We start from the raw sequence: 22,836 nt of genomic DNA on the forward strand, positions 1-22,836 counted from the left end.
ACGACTCTGGGGTTGCGGCGCTCATCTCACTTTACTGGCCGAGGGAGCCGACATTTGTCTGCAGACAGTTTTTCTGGGTCATGTGGCCAGCATGACTAAGCCGCTTCTGGCGAAAACAAAGCAGCGTACGGAAATGGCGGAGCGGTACCTATTTATCTACAGTGGTACCTCGGGTTAAGAACTTCATTCGTTCTGGAGGTCCATTCTTAACCTGAGGTACCACTTTAGCTAATGGGGCCTCCCGCTGCCGCCACCCCACCGCCACGCAATCTCTGTTCTCATCCTGAAGCAAAGTTCTTAACCCGAAGTACTATTTCTGGGTTAGTGGAGTCTATAACCCAAAGCATCTGTAACCCGAGGAACCACTGTACATGTACTTTGACATGCTTTTGAACTGCTAGGTTGGCAGGAGCTGGGACCGAACAACAGGAGCTCACCATGTCGTGGAGATTCGAACCGCCGACCTTCTGATCGGCAAGCCCTAGGCTCAGTGGTTTAGACCACAGCACCACCCGCGTCCCTTTTAAGTACACACACACACACACACACACACACAGCAGAAGCATAAGACAGTCATTAAATGTCTTGCAAAATAAAGAAGTCCAAAAGTGGATTATATTGGTGGCTCTAAAGCCTAAGGTTAATGGAACCACCAATAAAAAGGTCCCATCTGTGACTGACAAAGTAGAAGACATTTGGAGAAAAGCTTCCAAATGAGAACACAATGTTTAAGCATGTTAAGAGGGGAGAAGGTCAGAAACTATAAATGCCCACCACCCTACATAGTTACAGCATAATGATGTAATAGGTTCCCTTATACCTGGGCCAGACAGCCCCAGATTGGCCAAAATCATCCCACCTAGAGCAACCCCTGGCTGTCAAAGGGAAGAGTGGTTAGGCACCAGAGAAGGAGAGGCAGGCAGCCTCTGCCTCACTGGCATACACAGCAAGCAAAAGCTTTGGGCTGTTTATCCCAAGGTCTCTCTTTGCACTAATGGAAACTATTTCTGCTCATGGAGTTAATGGAACCCAATTTTTGTCAATTTTTGTCATCTCTACCTCCTGTGCCATATCCCACACTTTCCCAGGAGGTCTCCCAACCCTTAAGAGCAGGTTTTTTGGCGATATGGAAGGCTGTAGGGGGTAGGAGAGATGAGGAAAAACTAGGTGCTCCACCCTGCGTAAACTGGACACAACCTATTGCTTTTTCGTAAGCGCTGTAACTGACTGCTAAGAAGTTGCTAAGCAGTATAATGCTGCTGGCTCTTTGCTGCTGAGATATAATGTTTCAAACGTCTAGTCTTGTTTTGTTGCTGCTAAGTCTGTACTATGATTTTATTTTGTTAGCTGCCTTGTGGATCCTTATGGTTCAAGAGACAGGTACAGATACTGTATGTACATCATTGTATCAATCAGCGAGCATGTTTGCTTAATTCACTTAGAAATACAGGTTACAGAACTCAGCTTTTCTTGCAGTGGTCTTTTAAAAAAATGCATCAAAGTACACACAGCCCCACTCATAGTCATTCTTACTGAACACTGTAGCACTGGAAGGAACTATCAGGATAATCGGACTGGAATGGTTGTTGACTCTCTACCGTTCCAAACCACCATGCATCATCTATTATGCTGCGGAATCTATCTCCTGCAACAGAAAAAGTTGGAATGAGCCAAGTGATATATGCAGAAAAAGCACAAAAATACTAATAGTGGTGTGCATTTTTTTTTTAGAGTGTTGTTTCTTTTTTCAGTTTTTCTCATTAAAACATATACACTGCAATTGAAATATAGTCATTTACAAAATGTGTAAGATTACATCAAATAACAAACAAAAACTAAAATCAGAAAACATTTCATATGTTTAATATGGAGCTAGCCAATGGTAAGCTAGCACTCACCAATCTGCCAGTTCCTTTCTTTGGCTTCATTGTAAAACTGATGCAGCACAAGGAAATCAATAACATCTGGCATATCATGGTACCTATGAAACAGAAGTGGAATAGCTCTTCAGAAGGAGGCAGTACTACCACAGACATGGCTTGAAGGTAATTATGATATTGATTCATATGTGTATTAGCAACTTCGTATTAATGTAACATTTTTATATGAAACTGTATTTTTGCAGCATTTTGTTTGTTACTGCTTCAGTTTTTTGTACATAGCTTAGAGATATTTTTAATATATTAAGCAGTACAGAAATTAAATAATCAATCAATCAAAGAAGCCCGGCTAAATATTGCAGGGTGGTGGTGCACATTTTCCACCTTTTTAATAACATTTAAATCATGTTCTGTGCTTCTCTGCCATGTGATCAAATACATTGTCCACGTCTTGATGGCACAGGAAAATGCTCAAAGTGATGAGCATGCTTCTTTTCCTAAATATTATTAGGGAGACAAGTTTTTGAATTAGTTTGTGGGGGGGGGGAGAATGTGAGTTGGTGATGGACAAGCGCCCATTTAGCCAGCCACTTACTTAATGGAAAATGATTCACCAGTCATTTTGCCTGAGGTTGGATAAAGAAAGGCAAGCTTCAAGCAGCAAAGCGTAGGTGGTCCAACTTCATACTTAATTCCCACAATCTTCACGAATTCTTGTTCCTGTTTGTCAAAACAGCACTGGAGGTCAAAGCTTAGTTGTGCATGTACATTTTATTTGAAGCACATACACAAAGGGGGTTGTTTTAAACAAGTGTGAATTCCCAAATTGACCATAAAAAACAAGCGTCTCCCCGCTGCCACTTTTCATTCTACATTGACCCATTTTTGATTCTGCATTAACTCATACATTCATGTCCACATTCTCATATGTATATTTATAACCTATCGCCTCCACACATCCATACTCCCTATTACTACTTTGCACGGGAGTTGGAGGGAGGAGGGGAGAAGCTCAAGAATATGATGGCAGGGGAGAAATTAAAGTTCACAAATGCAGATGTGCGGTTTCTGATAATGGCCTCTACACAATGTGAAGTTGAATGTGACCTTCAAGCCAAGTCCCACACTCCTGGATATCTGCTCTCTGATTGTGACACAGTGTAATCTGCACCAGGTGAGTTAATCAGATAGATGCTTCTGCACAGGATTATTTTGCCTCAAGTCTCCTAAGTCTCTGTTGTTGGCAGGATGTGTGACTCAGACAGGTAGAGTATATGATTTGCACGTGGAAGATCCCAGGTTCAATCTCTGGCATCTCCAGGTAAGGTTGGGAATGATTCCTGCCCCAAACCTTGGAGAGCTACTGCTGATTTGTGTAAGGCAATAGATTAGTCAATGGTCTAACTTGGTATTAGGCAGGTTCACTGGGTTTATTCAACCCAGTGATAAAAAACAACAATGTAACTCTGAAGCTCCCCTTACCCTGAGTTCTATTTTATTCCATGGTTGTTTCTGCATGTTTACACTGTAGATCTTTGCCTTTCGAACTGCACGCACATAAGCTTCATGCCCTTGCCTGAAATAGATTACCTGAAAGGAAGAAAATTAAATGACACTCTGATTCACAATACACCAAGCCTCAGCTTTCAGAACTTATCTTTAATTTGGAAATAAATATCCCAAAGTAAATAAATAATGCTCTGCTTGCTAGTTCCTAAACATGCATCATTTGTGCATGCCAGGAGACACAAGGGAAAAGAAGAGACCTCAAAGATGCAGAAAGATCAATGTATTAAGGTTCGATGTACGTATTTCAAGAAACAGGACTTCTGATTCTTTGGGGATTGCTAAAACAATCTTCTGTGCTACGTGACAGAGCAGACTTTGTCAACCTGATGTGGAATTTCCAGTAATTTTAAACTTGTCTTATTAAAACAATGTGTATAAAACTGTATTAAAATCTACATAATGAATTTTAAAAGATTTTTAAAATAATTATTCCCAAGAGGTCTGAAGCATTTAATCTGGGGATTATAGGGGCAGAGGTTCCAAAGGAAATAGTTATGTTGTTTATGTTTATGTATGCTCCTACCACAGCCAGAATCTTGTATGTGCAGAAATGGAAAGAAAAAGTCCCAATGAAAGAAGAATGGATTTTAAAGTAATGGACTATGTAGAGATGGCGAAGTTGACAGCAAATACAAGAGATCAAAAAGATGAGAATAAACTATAGCCAAATGAAATCACAAGCAGGATTTGAATAATAGGCAAGGGAAGGAGAATAAATAAACAACTGCAATATAAGTTATAATACAATAGAAAATAAATGGCAGCAGATAAAGGAATACAGCAGGTACATCTTGGAAGGATGGATGGGAAGTCAAAATGTAAGAAATTATTATACTGAAAGTGAATTGAATGTCAAATTTTGTGGGGGGGAACTAATAAAATTATTTTACAAGATATATAATAAAATGAAATAAATTGCATAAAATGATTGCCAAGTACTTGCTGTTATCTTATATAGGCCTGAGCGTAACAGAAAAGTTAAAAAGTGAAGTGGCAAGGAGATGAGACAAAACAAGATGGCTGGCTGAATCTAAGCAGAGAAGTATGAGGAAGACACCTTCCATCAGCCCCAGTGCTTCGTCCTTGTTGGGAGCTGATCGATTGGTCTGACGAGGTTGATGAAGCTCCTTTTGCACGTCAACTTACTACAGCTGAAATAAAGAAGTTCATTGCCGAACTCATTCAAGTTCCACTGTGGCCCCGTCATGCTCAGTCTATGGAGAGGTGTGTGCAACAAGTCACAGAGGCAGCAGGGCTACATCAGAGGCCAAGAAGCAAGTTGGCAGGTGATGTCCAAGAACGAAGCAAAGCAAGACCTGATGAAACTTGTTTAGGTTTCTTATAAACTGATGTCATTCTTTTCTAATGTTGCTTTATGTTGTACACTTAGTAGGATATGTTTTATGCAGAGAATTTAAAGTTTTTATAGCATTACCTGACATTTTCAGAAGGCAAAATTAAAATTAAGTTTGTTTTTCTAAAAGCAGTTTCTGTGCTACTTAATCAAATGTAGATTCACCCAGCTAAATGTTGTCCAATCACCAAAAAATATTAGCAGATTTTAATTCCTCACACCCCAAATTATATACAGTACCTCAGTTTTCGAACATAATCCATTCCGGAAGTCCGTTCGAGTTCCAAAACATTCAAAAACCGAAAACTGAAAGCGGAAGCCTCAAACCCAGCCAGATGGGCAGGGTATAAATAATAATTTATCATCATCATCATCATAATCAAAGTGGAAGCCTCAATACAGAAAACTCAAAACAGAAACTGCGTTTCCTGACCGACTTCCAAGGCGCGTTCAAAAACCGAGGCATTTACTTCTGGGTTTTCAGCATTCGAGTTCCAAAACGTTCGACTACGGAGGCATTTGAAAACCGAGGTACCACTGTATTTAGGACCCCTCACTGCAGAAATTTGCAAAAATTAGGTTTCACCCCCTAAAATGACATGCCCTACTCCAGTTAAATAAACAAATAGCTACCTCATCCCCCATTTGTGGAACGAAGGGGGAACGCCGCGGTATGGTATCCAGTATCCAATGTGGAGCAAACCATTCTTCAGTGGGCTCACCATCCATCGAAAGCCGTCCACTAGGTTTCTTAAAACAAAAACATTACAGAGTTTAAACACAAGTACCGTATTTTTTCGCTCCATAAAACACACTTTTTTCCTCCTAAAAAGTAAGGGGAAGTGTCTGTGCGTCTTATGGAGCGAATGTGTGGTTGATTGCTGGCTCCCTTTCTGGCCCCATCCCCTTGCCCAGGCCTCCAGTGTTGAATGTTCTGCAGCTGGAGGCTGTTTCTTTCCCCAGTTACATGTGACTGGCTGATTGGATTATCTGTCTGGAAACTCTAGAAACGGCTCCCTTTCCTTTCCTAAAGAAGCTGCTGAACTGTGAGTTGAACCCCATAAAAACAGGATTTTCCCCCTTTGCAACGTAAGCTCAATAACTTTGAGCTGATCTTCAAAAAAAGGGGCTTTTCCCCTTTGCAAAAGAAGCTGCACAACTTTGAGCTGATCCCCCCCAAAAAGGGGCTTTCCCCCTTTCAAATCTAGGTGTGTCTTATGGAGTGAAAAATACGGTAACTGGTTTACCTTTCCCAAAAAGGGGGGGGGGTAAAGTTTTACTCAGAAAAGCCTAAAGACCTTTTTCCTTGTCTGTTTGGGTTTTTTGCGTTTTTCTTCCTGTCCCTTCATATCTTTCATATTTTCATCTTCAGAACTGCTACACATTTTGCGAGTTGCCTGTCTTGTTTGTCTTTTCGGAGGTTGAAGGTTTATTCCGGCATCTGCAGTCCAGTCAGAATATTCACTGGATGAATCGCTGAAAGATTCACATAACAAAATTCTTAGAAAACCCATTTTGTTCCCAGTGGGACATATTTTCAGGGCCACAAAGGGAAGACCAGAGCTTGCTGGTTGGGGGTGGGGAGGGGGAATTACTGATTATACTGGATGAAAAGCAAAAGGAAATAAAAACCCAACAACAGCCAAGTTAGGGTTTAGAATATATATAAACTAATACTATATTTCACAAATACCTTTCAAATTAATATATACCTATTTTTATAATCACCAAAATATAAAAGGAAGAAATTGATGTGGCTCTAGGGTATATGAAATCATTTGTAAATGATGAGCTCCATATGAAAGCAAACATAAAATCCTTCATTCATGACTAATATCAAAAGTGGTTTTATCAGGAACTCGGTATCATGAATACATTTACACATCTCTACCTGGCAGATCTACTGATATTGAGGCCTATTCAATTTCTCAATAAGAGAAAAAGTAGTGTTTAATGAGTGCTGCCACTCTTCCTTCTCCCAAACCATGGAAGACCCTCAACTCTGTCTGTGCCATGTAGCATTGAGAAGAAAAATGGGGAGGGCAGCAAATCCACCTCTACCTAGCAGCGCTACTGCCCATGAGGCCTTTGAGCTTTATCAAGATAGAAAGAGGAGATAAACACCACCTGTTGGTTATTGCCACCTCCTTATTGTTTTTTGCTCTGGTGACCAAGGACATAAGTTTTTTGCTGTAGGTGCTTGTGGGCAACAATTTATATCAGTCAAGGCGAGAGCCTTGTATGGAGAGCGGGGGTCAAAGATGTTAAGCTATTCAAAAGCCACAGAGTGAGTGTCAGTTGGCACATAGTAGGGTCCTCTTTGTGTTAGAGGCAGAGAGGAAGTGAATGGGCTGCCATAAATGAAAACTGTAGATTTCAAGACCTAAGGGAAAACAAAGTTAAATAGATTCCCCTCCTTTAAGCTATTTTAAAAGTTGTTGTTGTTGTTCAGATCAACAAGGTAGACAAACCAGAGCAGAGAGAAGTTAGGGAAACCACTTTGTGGAGTGAACAAAAGGTAATATAGTTCTGTCTAGAACAGAGGACTCAGCCGACCCAAACTGGGAAGATCTGGGGAGCAGGATGGCTCCTCCCCCCAGGAAGAGGAGGCAGAAGACTTGAAGGTCCCTGCCTATCCAGGTGAGTGGGAGGAACCATCTTATTAACTGAATGTGCTCCAGTCCACTCTGGAAAACAACAGTATCAAATGCTGCTGAGAGTGCAAAGAAAACGAGCAGGATTGCACTCCCCACATCTCTCCCAGATCAAGAAGGATGACCGAGTCCATACCATGACCATGTCTGAATGCATCCAAGTAATTAGCTTCCTTCAAGCATGCCTAAAGCTGGACTGCAACCACCTTCTGAAGCACCTTGCCAAGTAAGGGGATATTTGTCACTGGGTGATAACTGTTTAACACTTCTAGGTCCTGTGAGGTATAACCCCCCTCCATTTACTTTTTACTGTATTTTCATACTACAACCAAAACAACAACAATATTGACAAGGCACAATATAGATAATGTTTACAGCTATGTCGAGTATATGATGGAGAAGTTGTCAGTTTGGAAATGAATATAAGACTTACCATTACAGCATAAAAGGAAGGAGATTACAACAGTGCCGTTGATTAATAATAAGTACATTTATTCTGAGACAGTGTGGTGAATGTTATTTAGTTGTTTTATTTATTTGTTAAATTATGTTATTTATAGTATAGAACTATACTTATTTATAGTATAGTTTTCAATAGTTATTTATAGTATAGAGTGTTATTTATTTCTTAAATTAAGGTAAGTATTCCATGTTACCTGACCCGATGGGGGTTATAACAAGTGTTCATTGGTGTGAATATATGCTATAAATGGCTACCAAACTATTTCAAATTCCTCCCCCCCTTTTGAAAGGACCTTAATCACCCAGCTGTGGTATGCTAGATGTTCTGAAAGTGCTACATCCCATATTCTATCAAGCCAACCCTTCATGGTGAATTCTCTTGATTTCCAGTGCCTCTCTATTTCTACGTTGGCCACTGCTAGTAATAGAGCTATTAATTTTGGATGTAATATATGAGGACCTTTTGAAAGTGGAATCATTAAAAAGGGCCAAAGAAGGGTCAGGCGTTTTCTGTTTCATAATATTCATAATAAATAGATATTTTATCGAATACAGTGATCCAAAAATCTTGCACAAAACAACACTCTCACCACAACCCATCCAACATTCTGGAGATTGATTCTATTCAATTTAACTGGGGTCCAATGCCATCTATGTATTGTTTTGAAGGTGGGTTCTTGAATTCTGCAGACATGGTTTTAAAAGGTAATCTAACCCATTTAGCATTCTACACTTCATCCTGTAACTCCAGTCCCATGTCAGTCCCAGACACTCCTTTCAAACATAACATGTTACCAGTCCATTCCAAAAGAAGTTCCTTATAAATACAAGATGTCACCACTTCTGAATTAGTGATCCCCTGTAAACCATGTTATTTTCAGGCCATGTGAGCGAGTCCCTAATTCAGACCTAAACTGCTGCTGAGCAAAAGCAAAAGAAATGGCCCTTCATCATAAGATACCAAAGCCATTTACAGAATAAAATATTTGAAACCTACTAGGACAGATGTCATCCAAAAGTTGATACAGCTCCTCTTTTCTTAGTACAGTAGTTTATTATTTTTATAGGTATTGCATATTCTATACTCTTGCTCCCCCTACTGGCAAATTTATAGTATTTTTCTATATCTTTTAAAGTTTTCATGCTCCAATATAGGTAGGTGTTAAAGGAAAACTGTAAAATGCCAATGATTTTGTCCAGCTTCCCCTGGACCTGCATGGTTGCTTTAAGAAAGGCATTATTTAGACCTGTAATCGTCATCTTATTAAGGTTTTGAAAAGGTAGTACTCTTAATCCAGAAGCGTCTATGCAAAGTTCTGCATCAACCCATGGAATAAACCGATCTCTGACCTGGTAGATGTTTCCAAGACTACATTTATCTAGCTATCTCTGCTGCCATCCTATCCAAGTAGGAGCTTGCATAGGATAGCAGCAAATGGCCAGACGCAGGATGCCCAGCAGGTCGCGTCCCAGCCCCAAAGTTAGGTAAGGAACACTTACCTAACAAAGACCAAGAGCAGTGAAGCTGTTAAGAAAACAAATATGACCCTGGACCAAAAAGCCCTTTATCAACCCTTGCCCCACCGCCAGCTGTAACAAGATGGGTGGCATCTAGCCAGGTAAGCCCACCTACCCTGTGGGAGGGGGGGGAGTGTAAAATTTTGGGATTCTGCAAGGGATTTTGGGATTTGTTTATGTGAGTCTGCTCTGTGCCTTTGTCTCTGCTTTGCATAGGGCTAGGAGATATATTGATAATATTGTCCAATACCAGTTTCCAGACCACAATGCAATGACCATTTGAAAATAATTGACAATACATGGCAAATCAGTGTGTGTGTGTTTGTCCGTGCACACACACACGAGCGCATGCACAGACATAACATGTGTTTGCCTGGTAGCAGTTGGCAGAAAGCTTGGTTTCATGAAGCCACTGCCAATGCTGAGTCACTCACTCTCCTCCCAGATGTCGCAAAAGAAAAAAACCAAACATATTGCCCTATGTCGTTCACACCTCTTTCCTCCCTTGCTCCCCTGTGTGTGTGTGTGTCTGACTTACCACACATCCAATCTTTACACTCCACACCCACCCAATTTCCATGCTCTTTTGCCCAGCCGCATGCCCAATCTTCACTCCCCCCACCAGCAGCTATCTCCAAAGACTGAGCCTTCACCCACCCTGCATAGTTCCATGTTTTAGACACTGTGATATATCACTAAATCACAATGTTTAGCTGGTGAGATATCATGATGTTGAAAACCAGATATGACCCGGCCCTACATAAGTACCTGAGTAACTTCTCCCCCTTGGTTCAAGCAAGCATACTGTGTCTTGTCCTATTTGAACCTCGGCTATGCTTTACAAGTTGTAAGACAGAAATAAGCCAAGGTTTATTACTGGTTTATTTCTGGCTTACTGCTTAGTGTGCATGAAACACATAAACCACACTTTACATTCATACAATATGACAAAGCATACTTGACTCATTTGAGCCAAGGTGGGGGGTGGGGAGAATTGGGAGAAACTATTGTAATTAAAAACATGGTTTAAAATGTGCAATTGAGGCTTTACTATAGAGACGTGTCACTCTAGACACACGTGTGTTTAATTCAGGGGGCCATCAAATATGTTATATGAATTTGTAAGTTATTTACTTTTTTCCTTTACATTTTTTACAGCTTGGCTGTTGATCTGCTGTGATTATCTTGTTCAGACTCTGCAGAGGATGAGACTAACAACAAGGGGAAGCAGGTAAACTGAAAGGAAGAAGTTAGCACTCACAAGTTTATTTGCTATCAGTTTAGCAGATAAAAATCTGCACTAATTTCTGTTACTTGTACAAAATTCTTGTTGTTGAGCAGCAAAATGTTCCTATGTAGAGCTGTGCACATCGTGCCCTCCCCACATTAGGTGGCCTTGTATCAAGCAGCACATTCATTGTGAAATATTCCCCTTTAAAACAGAGTAAGAGAAATTACCTAGAGCTGCTTTCACTTTGCCATGCAGTGACATTGTCGTCCACAGACGCATCACTTGTGCCACCTGTGTCATCTTCCTGAGAGGGGAAGAAAAGAGAAAGCTTTGTCCATTTGCTCTATCACTTTGCTACAGTCACAAATTTGCTAGCAGAAAGACGAGTTCCCTCTCACATTGCACACCTTCTCCTGTTACATGTAGGTCTAACAGACACGGTCAGTAACTAAACGGGGAAGGGCTGCAGCTCAGTGGTAAAGCATCTGTTTTGCATGCAGAAAGTCCCAACATCTTCAGGTAGGGCTGAGAGAGACTCCTGCCTGAAATCCTGGAGAGCTGTTGTTGCCAGTCAGTGTAGGCAACACTGAGCTAGATGGACCAATGGTCTCACTTAGTATACAGCAGCTTTTTATCTTCTCAAACTGACTGAAAGGAGTGCAAAGAAAACACCTGTGTCTGTCTTTTGTCACAAACTGTAAAATCCAAAGCTGAGCGTTAAGCAAAGCTTTAGTAACTGCTCTTGACATTAGATACAGCGGGTGAACAGAAATCTGCAAGGGAAAACATCTTCCTTGAACATCAAAGCTGCCATTATAGCACTCCAGAACTAGCAGAGTGCCAGACTCATAACAGCAGTCCTGTTAAGCCAGCATTTCTTCCTCCAGAATGTTTGCAGACCTGCAGATTGGACTCAAATAGCAATAAGGGGAGATAGCTGAATTAATAATTATACTTAGCATCTGTAAGCATCTTATAGATGTGTTATAAGGATTACAATTAGATAATGCAAGAGAAGAGCTATAATTCTTACAGCAACCCTATGAGGTCATACTATCACCCATATTCTCACACAAGCATGCTTTGCATAAAGCCACCCAGTAAGTTGATGATAAAGGCAAGATTTGAATTGGGCGTTCCTGTTTCATAGCATCTTAGCCACTATGCTACACAAACTCCCAACCATAACAATTTGAGGGTGATCTAAATAGCTGGTAGGGGTTTTCGTACTGGCAAAACCAACCTATTCACAGATCACTGCCAGCTCCTAATTGTCCAACTGAATTTGTCTTGAACTCATTTCCAGTCTTACTTCTGCTAATTGTGACAAAACTCTAACTCCAACATTTTGATCATATTTGGTAATGGTTTAAAGTCCACTTTTTATTTTAATGCTTTCCCCCACTAACTCGATTTAATATAATAACCAGACACCTGACCTCAGAAGAGCTTTCAGAGTCTTCCTGAGTATGTGAGCTTCTTCGTACACCTTGTGAATGATGATCAAAGGTGGAGCGTGTTTGGTAAGCATGCTGACGCTTGCGTTGGTTTCTTCGCAAAGATCGCCCACTGCCGGGTTGATAATCACACTTTCACAGTACCAGGGAAGAACAGAACACAGAAATTGAGATTACAGAGGAAAGTTTGCAGCATCGAACATCAAGATCGACCAAATCTATGCAATAATGTAGGGCTGGCTCATGCCTGTAATGCTGAACTATGGCTCTCTAACAGGTGAGCATTTTTATTCAAAACCTTGGTTGAAGTATTTGAAACATCCATTTTAGCCAGTAAAAGGGTCTGCTTCATTATTCCAGCCTTAAATGTTCATTGTGTAGATAAAGTTCTTTTCCTCACTGTACCCAAACCCCTAAGTGTTACAGGTGCATACTGCAGTATAAGCTATAATAAACCCACAACCAATGCAAATTAAACAACTGAGCTAAAAGCAGAAGTAGGGAACCTGTGGCCCTCCAAATGTCAGACTCCAACTCCCATCAGAGGCCAGAGGTGATGGGATATTTATTGGCAGGGAGGCCGTGAGTAGCACAGTGAACAGGACACCATCAGAATCCTTAACCTGCCTCATGTGTTCAACACAAGTTACAAACACTTTAGATCTGTACTTAGGCGGGGGTGGGGTGGGAAACAAGAAACTTGGGGGAGAGAGGCTGAATTCTTATAAACTATACAGTGGCACCTTGGTAGTCAAACAGCTTGGGTCCCGAACAAATCGGCTCCTGAACGCCGCAAACCTGGAAGCGAGTGTTCTGGTTTGCGAACATTTTTTGGAAAATGAACATCCGAAGCAGCTTCCGATTGAGTGCAGGAAACTCGCCTTAGTTTTTGAACCAAGCTGAGCCTTGGTTTTCAAACCGTTTCGGGAGTCAAATGGACTCCTGGAACAGATTAAATTCGAGAACCAAGATACCACTGTACATGGGGGGGGGGATCTGTTCTGATGCTGCCCTGAACACTTAGACAGGCAAAGATTGGGGGGGGGGAGAGCACAACTCTGCCCCTGCTGGCCCAAACTGTGGGTGAATGAGATTATATTTAAAACTGGTCTGATGTTTAACAGCAGTATCTTCAGGCTTGAGGGCTGGCTGACAGGACACTGGTTCCCCAGTTGGAGGAGGAAGAGCCAGCATGCAGCAATCAACAATTAAGCATTCAACACCCTCTGCATCTGCCCTGTCTCATGCCCTACACCATACCTCCCACTACCTGCAACCACTATAATTGGAGCCTCCTTGCTCTCCCTACCTAATCCCTTACTCTTAAAAAGGTAAAGGACCCCTGGCAGTTAAGTCCAGTCGTGAACGACTCTGGGGTTGCAGTGCTCATCTCGCTTTTCTGGCCAAGGGAGCCAACATTTGTCTGCAGATCATGTGGCCAGCATGACTAAGCCACTTCTGGCAAAAACAGAGCAGCACACAGAAACGCCATTTACCTTCCCGCTGGAAGCACTTTGATGTGCTTTCGAACTGCTAGGTTGGCAGGAGCTGGGACTGAGCAACGGGACCTCACCCCGTCACAGGGATTCAAACTGCCAACCTTCTGATCAGGAAGCCCTAGGCTCAGTGGTTTAGACCACAGTGCCACCCACGTCCCCAATCCCTTACTCTTACTCCCAATTTATTAATGTATATGAATATATATGGAGTTTATCCATTTATCTGTGTAGTCTGAGGACATGAACCCACTTGCATCATTCTTCCTAAGATGAGGAGGCCCAAATGAGATACCCTCCAGTTCCCTGGCTCTCTACTCAGAAGTCAAGTTTAAAGCTACGCTAAGCTTATTCATCATATTATGCACCACCAGCCTCATTCCCCTGCAATTTATGTGGAACTTTGCTCTTTTGCACAAGCTTCGATACTCCCTAAAATATCCTGGATGCCTGTGGTATTTCAGCCCTTCCTCCCAATAGCACTGCCCACCAAAGCATTAAGATCCTATATCTGTACTTGGCTAGCTAGCTCTTAGCATGGAATACACAGGATTTCTAAAAACAAGCAAAATTTCTCACCCTTTGTAAAGTATGGGAAGGCTTTCTCTTCTTTTCAAGAGTATACAGATGAATTTCTAATTCGCCTTTTGCAGCTCGGCATTCCTCTTGAACTCTTAAGAAGATGGTAAGTTTGGGTTAATCTTTGAACCTTTAAACATGTTCTTAGATTTTCATCACCCTGGCTTCCAAGCTTTTTTTTTTTTTTTTTTTCTGGGGGGGGGGGATTTAGAATTTTCCCCATCTATTGAAGCTAGTGTACTTCAATCTAGAATTCTATATGCACTCCTGCTATGTGTTAATTTCAACAGAGAGATTAGATCTGCATGCACAAAAGGAAGACGCAACAGCCACCACTTAATTGAATGGGGAAACTGTTCTGGATGAGAAAATTTGATGCGCAAACTGGAGCTTGCTCAGCCAGGATAGTTGGTGGATAAGTGTGGTCTTTATTTTGCACTTAAAGAACAGACGTCAGTGCAGGGCGGCTAAAAATGTAATCCTGTACAATTTCCTGTGGCAGGCCACACTGAGCACAGCAGAATTTATTCCTGAGTTCACATGTATAAGATTCCATGCGCAAAGCTACCATTTCTCAAAACTGCAAATTTAATGGGATAAGAGAAAAATATTATGCTTTTAGGGACTTTTTGAGCAAATCAAATGCTATTTGATTAGAGCAGTAGTGGGGAACCTTTCCCAACTAGTGAGCTGGATCCTGAGCTCCCCCACCCAGGGAAGGCCACTTTGACAGGTGAGGAGGACTGCCCACCCATCAATCACCTGCCATCAGCATGACACCAAGCAGTCAATTTTTTCCTTTGTAGCACAAACTGAGTTCAAGCTGTGCTGCAAGGAAAAACCCAATCCAAAGTCACCACTGATCAGCTGATAAGACACTGTTCAAGCCTGGCTTTTGGCTGATTCCAACCAGTTTGCTGTTACTCTCAAACAGCTGATCTGCAGCAACAGCAAGTCTCCCTTGTGAAAGAATAAGCAGGAGTGCACTTTAAGGCTCCAAATTGTTCACTGGCAGCTACATCACAAATGACATCAGGTGTGGGGCAAATGGGTGTGGTCTTGGAAAATGGCTTTGTGGGCCAAACTGGGACTTGTACTAGGTCTAATCAGGCCTGTGGGCTAGAGGTTCATCATCTCCAGATTAGAGGGATCCTTACAGCAGCATCTCTGGGAAGGGGTAATTTATGAAACAATGCCCCTTGCAATTCTACAAGGACACTGGAACCAAGGTGTATAGAGTGCTGTGTTTCTGTGGTGCTGCAACTGGTGTATTCATGTTCCAAGTCCAGCAAAAGCAAGGGAACACTAGAGAAAAGCAACACAGCTATGTAAACACTATACTTGGCGCCTTGTTGCTTAACCCACCAAACCACATCTCTCTGCTGCCTACGTCTGTCAATTTCAAGTATGAACTGGTGAAGAACCAGCCTTGACCTATGCATTTGTTACCTGGGCTGTTGTGACATACTCCCTCAGTGAAGATGGAATAATTAAAGCTTGGTCACTCCCTTTCTAAAACAACCAAGAATTCAGATATTCTCTGCATGTGGTAGTGTATAATATAAACCTGCAGCAAGGCCTCTTGATGCTGGGGAGTGCAGTGAAAACCTATTCCCCAAGCTAGGCAGAAATCAAAGCTGAGGCACAATGGAGACAAAAACTGTTTCTATTAACATACATTCAAAAAGGATAACGCTTGAAGGTTTCACTATTAAAGGCACAGTATTTATTTTCTCTCTGAAATGCCGTTTTAGGTTTAAACTTCACTTATAATTCTCTACAACAGAACTGTCTCTATTAAAAGTATCTCCTCCTACAATTACTATTTGCTTTCCCGCTTCCTAAAGTATCTCTATCCTCTTTCTCAGTCTATTTCCTCCACCTGAGGAAATTAAACAGGCTTATCCTGCCAGACAGACCCCTAAGCACACCTAGCTACCTTTGTAGCCAGGCTCTATCTGCCATCCTGATTGGCTGTTTCTCTCCCCTGCCATGACTGGCTAAGGGTTTCCAAGATGATGACCTACGGGTATGTCCGTCAGTTAAACCTCCTACTTTGGCTTAGGTTTAGAAAAGCTAAAGAAGGGAGTTGGTTGTGACAGCAAACAAACAAACAAACATACTCTGCTGATGTGTAAGATGGGTGAGTTCCTTAAAACGATTCCAGGAAGATCATGGCACACACATGCATAAAGACAAAACCTGAAATAATTATAAACATTGTTTTTACCTGCTAACCCCAGGATGCAGCTCGTTCACCACCACTCTCCTACTCCATGCCATGAGATCCCTCTCTGTGGCCATCTGACTTCTAGGAGCGTTGTGGTGCATCTGCCGAACACCTTCAATCTGACCACTCCGTCTGAGCCCAACATTTGGGGGGGAAGCTATATCCAAACTTGGACTTCTCAAAGCTACCAAAACAAACCAGAAGACTAATCAACTTCCCCTACCGTGTTTGTTGTATCAAAAGACCAATGAACACTGAATCCTTCTACACTTGTCTAGAAGAATAACAGGAGATGACTCTTACTATTAGCAGGCTGCAATCTGATTTGCAGAAGATTTGGAGTAGCTTCACTTCCATTAAGTCTTCTCTGATCTTGCTCTCGTTGTAGCTCCCTGATCATTCCATCAAGGATGCTCTCTTCTTGGTCATTAGTTTGCTGCCCAATCACCTGCTCCACAACTTCACCATCGCCTTTGCAAGAAAAAGAGCATCAAGTGAGCATTCCGAGATGTACAACAATACTTTATTAGAGTGAATGCCAAAGGTGTGCCATGGGAGACCCCGAAGCAGGTTACCATGTGCCCATCAAGAACCTTGTGCTAGTGAGCCCGCATGCTAGTACTGAACTGAACTATTTTTCCTTGACACACAGGTGAAAGAAGAGCCCCGTGCAACTCAGAAGACTGCATTCTCCATTTAAAGTAAGAATTAAAGGTAGGCACCGCTTGCTCATTAAAAAAAGTAACTGTCGTCTGGCTAGGTGTTTATGTATGCACAATATTCATCTTGCCTGCAGGTTTAGGATCCTATCCAACGCAGAGCCTGGAGGTCTCTTTGGAGGTCAAGGCTTGTGATCCTGCAGATAAACCTTACTCCATCTGGACTGGAAGAATCTCACAGTAGTTTGAAAACAACCTGAAGAACCCCATCTCAGGGACAACTCACTCGTCCCCCCATAATCCATCAAACCCTTCTTTCAGTTCCTGATTCCCACCCACCACCAGGTCTCAAGAGCAAATGCAGCAACAGACCTGACAGGAAGTCCAAGGGGCCAGAGGAGCACCTACTTGGCTCAAGTCTACGTGGAAGGGACTACTTGGGGGGAGGAAGGTGATCCTGCTGCAAACAATGAACTAGCAGAGCAACTGACAGTGATTATAAGTCTTCTCTGAACCTGTACTAGGTTAACATATCATCACTGTCATCATCTTATTTGTATGCCACCATTCCATTCCATAGTTAGAAACCATGACTCCAGCTCCAGCCTGGATCAGCACCAACTGGAAGCAGATCACACCTATGGATTCAATCTTTTACACCTTTGACCAGATCTCAAATTCATTTGTGTTGTGTATTTGTTGATTTTTCCAAGTCTCCCTTGTATTGTGTAATTTTCTGGCCTCACTATGCTAAAACGTTTTTGCAGGTGATTAAACCTATCTATAAAGGTTAAAACGTAATGCACCTGATGAAATGGTATCTGACCCACAAATATGATACAATAAGTCTGTAGGTCTTTAAGGTGCCACTAGACACTGTTTTTCATTTTTCTTTATTTTATTCTGAAACAGACTAACACAGCTCCCACTCTGGAATTTGTTCCTAAAGGTATTATTGTCACACTTGTCCTAGGACAGTGCTATTCAAAGTGGTAGTCCCTGGACTACTGCCAGTCCATGGGCCATCAGCTGCTAGTCCATGATGAGTTTCCTGCCCTCCTTACTGAATGTGTGGGTCTCTTGCACCAAGCAGCAGATCCTGCCGCCACTGCCACCTCTCTTTCTCCTTTTCACTGCTTCCCACCAGCTTGAGCAGAAGTGAGTCTTTCATGGAGCACTAGGCCTTGCAGTCTTCCAGGCCTGACTGCCTGACTGGGCAGGTATGATGACAGTGACAGCTATTCTCTGACCAGTCAAGAGAGGGGTGAATGAGAAAGGGGGAAAGACCTTCATCAGATCACCCAATAAGAGTTGTGGGGAGAGGAAAATATTATTTTGACTTCTTGGGGGGAGGGATTGGACTGCAGTCCCGTGTGAGTTCACTTGAGCCCTGTTTAAGGAAGCACCTACAAGCTGTTCTAATCTGAATCACAGGAACAGGAGTGTTTGCAGTGGTGGAGCTACATTTTTGGGGTCCTGAGGCCTGAAATGTTGTGGGGGCCCTTCGCAACCAGCAACAAACCACTTCCTCAATAGGGTTTTTCCACAACTGATCAATTAAAAAAAAATTAACTACTACATCTCAGATTTTGATTTAAATTGCTGTACTGAATTATCTCACATGTACAAGTCACTGGTGTGAATAAAAATTTCCTTTGCCTTTTAGTTTCCAAGCTACCTTGTTCCTAAAGGTATTATCCCAGAAACTCCAGCGGGTACAGAATGCTGCAGCGAGGCTCCTCACGGGGTCTCTGCCATGGGAGCATATTCACCCAGTGCTTTTCAAGCTGCACTGGCTCCCGGTGGAGTACAGGGTCAGATTTAAGGTGCTGCTTTTGATCTTTAAAGCCCTTCACGGCCTGGGACCCTCGTACCTACGGGACCGCCTCTCCTGGTATGCCCCATGGAGAGCCTCAAGGTCCATAAATAACAACACCCTAGTGGTCCCAGGCCCTAAGGAAGTTAGATTGGCCTCAACCAGAGCCAGGGCCTTTTCAACTCTGGCTCCGGCCTGGTGGAACGCTCTGCCTCATGAGACCAGGGCCCTGCAGGATCTGATTTCTTTCCGCAGGGCCTGTAAGACAGAGTTGTTCCGCCTGGCCTTTGGCTTGGAGCCAATTTGATTCCCTCCCTCCCTCTCTTTCTTTTTTCTTTTCCTTCTCCTCCTGCAATCAGGCTACATTTTAATATTTTAATGTTCCATTATTTTAATGTTTATTTTATTTTTGTTTTTAAGTTGTAATCATTCATCTTGTTTTTATTATTGCTTGTAAGCCGCTCTGAGCCCGGCCTTGGCTGGGGAGGGCGGGGTATAAATAAAAAATTATTATTATTATTATTATTATTATTATTATTACCTTAACACTCCACCTTTATAACATCTGAACTAATGACTCTCAAACTTCAGGATTGTTGAAATATATATAACAAAAAATTAATCAATTTGAGTTGTGTGACTCAAATTGGGTCTATTTTAAGCAATATGGGCTAAAGTCAGTATTAGGGCCCCTCTAAGACTAGGGGCCCTGAAGCTTAAGCTTCATTAGTTTCATAGTAGAGGACGCCCCCGAGTGTAGATGCATGTAAACGGATCAGGATCCTGCCTCATGAGAGCCTTTTCTTTGGGAAACACTCAGCTGAATCCTGAACATCTCTGCACATTCATTCACAGAAGCTCCACTGCATTGGCTTACTCCCAAATACAAGGAGTGTGCATGACACCTTTCTTCCCCACTGCTAATCTTTGCAAGCATATCTATCAGATAAACAAGACCAGAATATTTTTCAAAATTACTTTTTTAAAACACACATCTACACACTTTCCCAGATTTATTTATTTTTTATTCCTTTTCAATAGCTGGTAGTTAGATGTTGTGGGTCACCATGGATGGGGTAATGCAATACAGATTTATCACAAATAATTCTAATTGTATCTGTATTGGATCAGTTCTCTAAATCTACACTCTGGTGTTAACTTCATTTCTATTGGAGTCTGTATGGAAAGTGACCACGCCCCCTTACTTCTGTCTACATGCGACCCAGTAAATAAGATCTTGAAGCCTGGTAACTCAGATCAGGCCTCTGATAGTATTTTGAAAAGGATTAGATAGTCCCCACAATTCGAAGGGACCAAATTCCTGGACTCAAGACAAAATGTTACACTTGAGAACAACCCTTAGTAACTCACATTCTATTAAGGTAGTAATAACAGCTTACTCCCAAGTAATAGACAACTGTGGTACAATAGCTAAGCCTGCATCTGTTACCCTCTCTAATCCCTCCCCTTGGTTTGACCAGGTATGCTATACAGAGAAAAGATTGCTCAGAATATCGTTCAGAGACCTTTGCAAAAAGGGTGATGATAAAACAAAAAAAACCTATTTTACTCGTAGGAAGTTATATAATGAACTTATTGCTAAGTAGAAGAAAATATACCATCAGAATAAATGGACACACTTAATAAATGCAGTAAAAGTGAATGATCATAAAACCTTCTGGCAAATAACCTCTGGCTACCAGAATACTATTTTTTAATTGTACCTACCATTCCCTCCCAAACCTGGGTGGACTACTATTTTAAAATACTCAAAATCTCACCCTGCATTCTTCCAAATGCTGATGAGCCTGTCCTCTTTACTATACCAAACTTGCCCCCAGTAAGCTCAGACAAAATTATGGAACTTATTGCAGAGCTAAAACCCCGTAAGGCCCCTGGCTCTGATGGGATTTCTGCTGAGGTTTTGAAAAAAAGTATGCACATTGGTGGACATCACCACTTGCTAACCTTTTAACTCTTAAAGATGAATATGGAATTATACCATAATCGTGGTTAACTTCTGTAATCATCCCAATTTATAAAAAAAGGTGATCCTGAACAGCCGTGTAATTATCACCCTATTGGTCTCCTGTCCACTATAAGTAAACTCTAAACATTTAGAGCGCTATCTGTTGGATTGGATTAAAAGGAATAGAATTATTGGTCCTTAACATTTGTAAATCAGATTTACAAAATAGAAATCAACTATTGATCACTGTCTCTCACTTGCCTTTCTAGCGGATAAGTATATGAAATCCGAAAGGGGAAATTTATATGTATTCTTGCCCCACATTTATTTAATCTATTTTTGAATGATATGAAACAACATCTACTCGTTGTGAATGGCAACCCTCCTAGGTTAGGATCTAAGGCAGTTCCTATGCAGTGGTACAAACAGTCCTGCTTACGAACACATCGGGTTACAAACTCCACAAACCCAGAAGTAGGTGTCCCGGGTTGCGAACTTTGCCCCGGGATACGAACGCAATCCGCTTCCGGGGCCACAGGAGGCCTATGTAGGGAATGTGCGCCTCGGGTTAAGAACGCTTCAGGTTAAGAATGGACTTTCCAGAACGAATTAAGCTCGTAACCCGAGGTACCACTGTACATTTATATGCAATGACACTGTCCTCATCTCCTGCAGGTGGCACTGTGGTCTAAACCACTGAGCCTCTTGGGCTTGCCGATCAGAAAGTCGGCAGTTCAAATCCTCATGACGGGGTGAGCGCCCGTTGCTTGTCCCAGCTCCTGCCAACCTAGCAGTTTGAAAGTATGCCAGTGTAAGTAGATAAATCGGTACCACTGCGGCAGGAAGGTAAACAGCATTTCCATGTGCTCTGGTTTGCATCACGGTGTTCCATTGCACCAGAAGCAATTTAGTCATGCTGGCCACATTACCCGGAAAGCTGTCTGTGAACAAACACCAGCTCCCTCGGCCTGAAGAAAGATGAGCGCCGCACCCCACAGATGCCTTTGACTGGACTTAACCATCCAGGGGTCCTTTACTCCCTCTCTTTTTTTTAACCTCTCCTGCACCAGAGTTCTAAAAGTTCTAAAAGCGTACTTTCATTACTGTCAAGGAAATCACCTATCGATTGATTATTGCTAAAGAGTTGGCATCCATCTAAATTGTGTATTGGTAATCAAGAAATCAAACAAGTTAAAAGCTTTAAATACTTAGGGATCACCTTTTACAATCTAAAATGGGTGACCATTTGTGCTCTGCAGCACAAACTAAACAATTCTATTTTCTTGATGGTAAACAGAATGTGCCTGCAGCAGTTAGGCATATAGAGCAAAAACTGTATTGCAACTCCTTTATGGGATTTCCTTATGGATAACTGACTTTAACAACCAAGTCGAGGGTGTAGAGGCATTCTTCTTCTGACAAATTCTAGGGGCTCCAAAATGTGTCTCCTATCTGGCTATATGTTCAAAGTTAGGCCAGCATCTCCTAGAATCCAGGGGCTGAATTATGACTTTCAAATACTGGCTAAAAATTCATTTCAATACAGACCCGGAATGCTTACTAACTTCTTTATTGAGAGACACACATAATTCTACATCGTTTTCTGATATTACCCTCAAACACAGGCAAATAGGGATTGCAATAGATTCCCTTCTTCTATTGGATGGCTCACAAATCTTCTCTCTCATCAAGCAGAGGCTGCCAGATCATGAAATCCAAAAACTCCACCCCTCCCAGCCTTTTGTATGTTCACCTGCTTACTTAGGATTGCAGCCCAACCATGGAGTAATACTTAATTACTTTTCCAATTTAGAAACTCCATCGCATCACAGAGCTTTTATGCTAGCTTGTCTAAATGCATTCCCCTCATCTGTATTGTTTGGAAGGTTTCAAAAAATAGCTACAGCTACAACTTTATTTTGACAATTTTTGTTGTTGCTTAACATGGTTTCTAAATGATGA

General features: G+C 41.9%; 1 protein-coding gene across 1 annotated transcript in view; it reads right to left on the bottom strand.

The window, feature by feature from the left end:
* The window catches only part of BRWD3 (bromodomain and WD repeat domain containing 3), a 70,522-nt gene that overhangs the window by 14,881 nt on the left and 32,805 nt on the right, over nt 1-22,836 (bottom strand). Inside the window, exons 18-28 of the mRNA XM_053374499.1 lie at nt 16,734-16,901; nt 16,431-16,614; nt 14,201-14,294; nt 12,108-12,257; nt 10,896-10,972; nt 6,102-6,279; nt 5,437-5,553; nt 3,363-3,470; nt 2,476-2,600; nt 1,899-1,981; nt 1,534-1,645 (exon numbers count right to left, since the gene is read on the bottom strand). Coding sequence (XP_053230474.1) covers nt 1,534-1,645; nt 1,899-1,981; nt 2,476-2,600; nt 3,363-3,470; nt 5,437-5,553; nt 6,102-6,279; nt 10,896-10,972; nt 12,108-12,257; nt 14,201-14,294; nt 16,431-16,614; nt 16,734-16,901 — 1,396 coding nt within the window. The remainder of the gene's footprint in view (nt 1-1,533; nt 1,646-1,898; nt 1,982-2,475; nt 2,601-3,362; nt 3,471-5,436; nt 5,554-6,101; nt 6,280-10,895; nt 10,973-12,107; nt 12,258-14,200; nt 14,295-16,430; nt 16,615-16,733; nt 16,902-22,836) is intronic.

Source organism: Podarcis raffonei, chromosome Z, assembly GCF_027172205.1.
Source record: "Podarcis raffonei isolate rPodRaf1 chromosome Z, rPodRaf1.pri, whole genome shotgun sequence".
Lineage (NCBI taxonomy): Eukaryota > Metazoa > Chordata > Lepidosauria > Squamata > Lacertidae > Podarcis > Podarcis raffonei.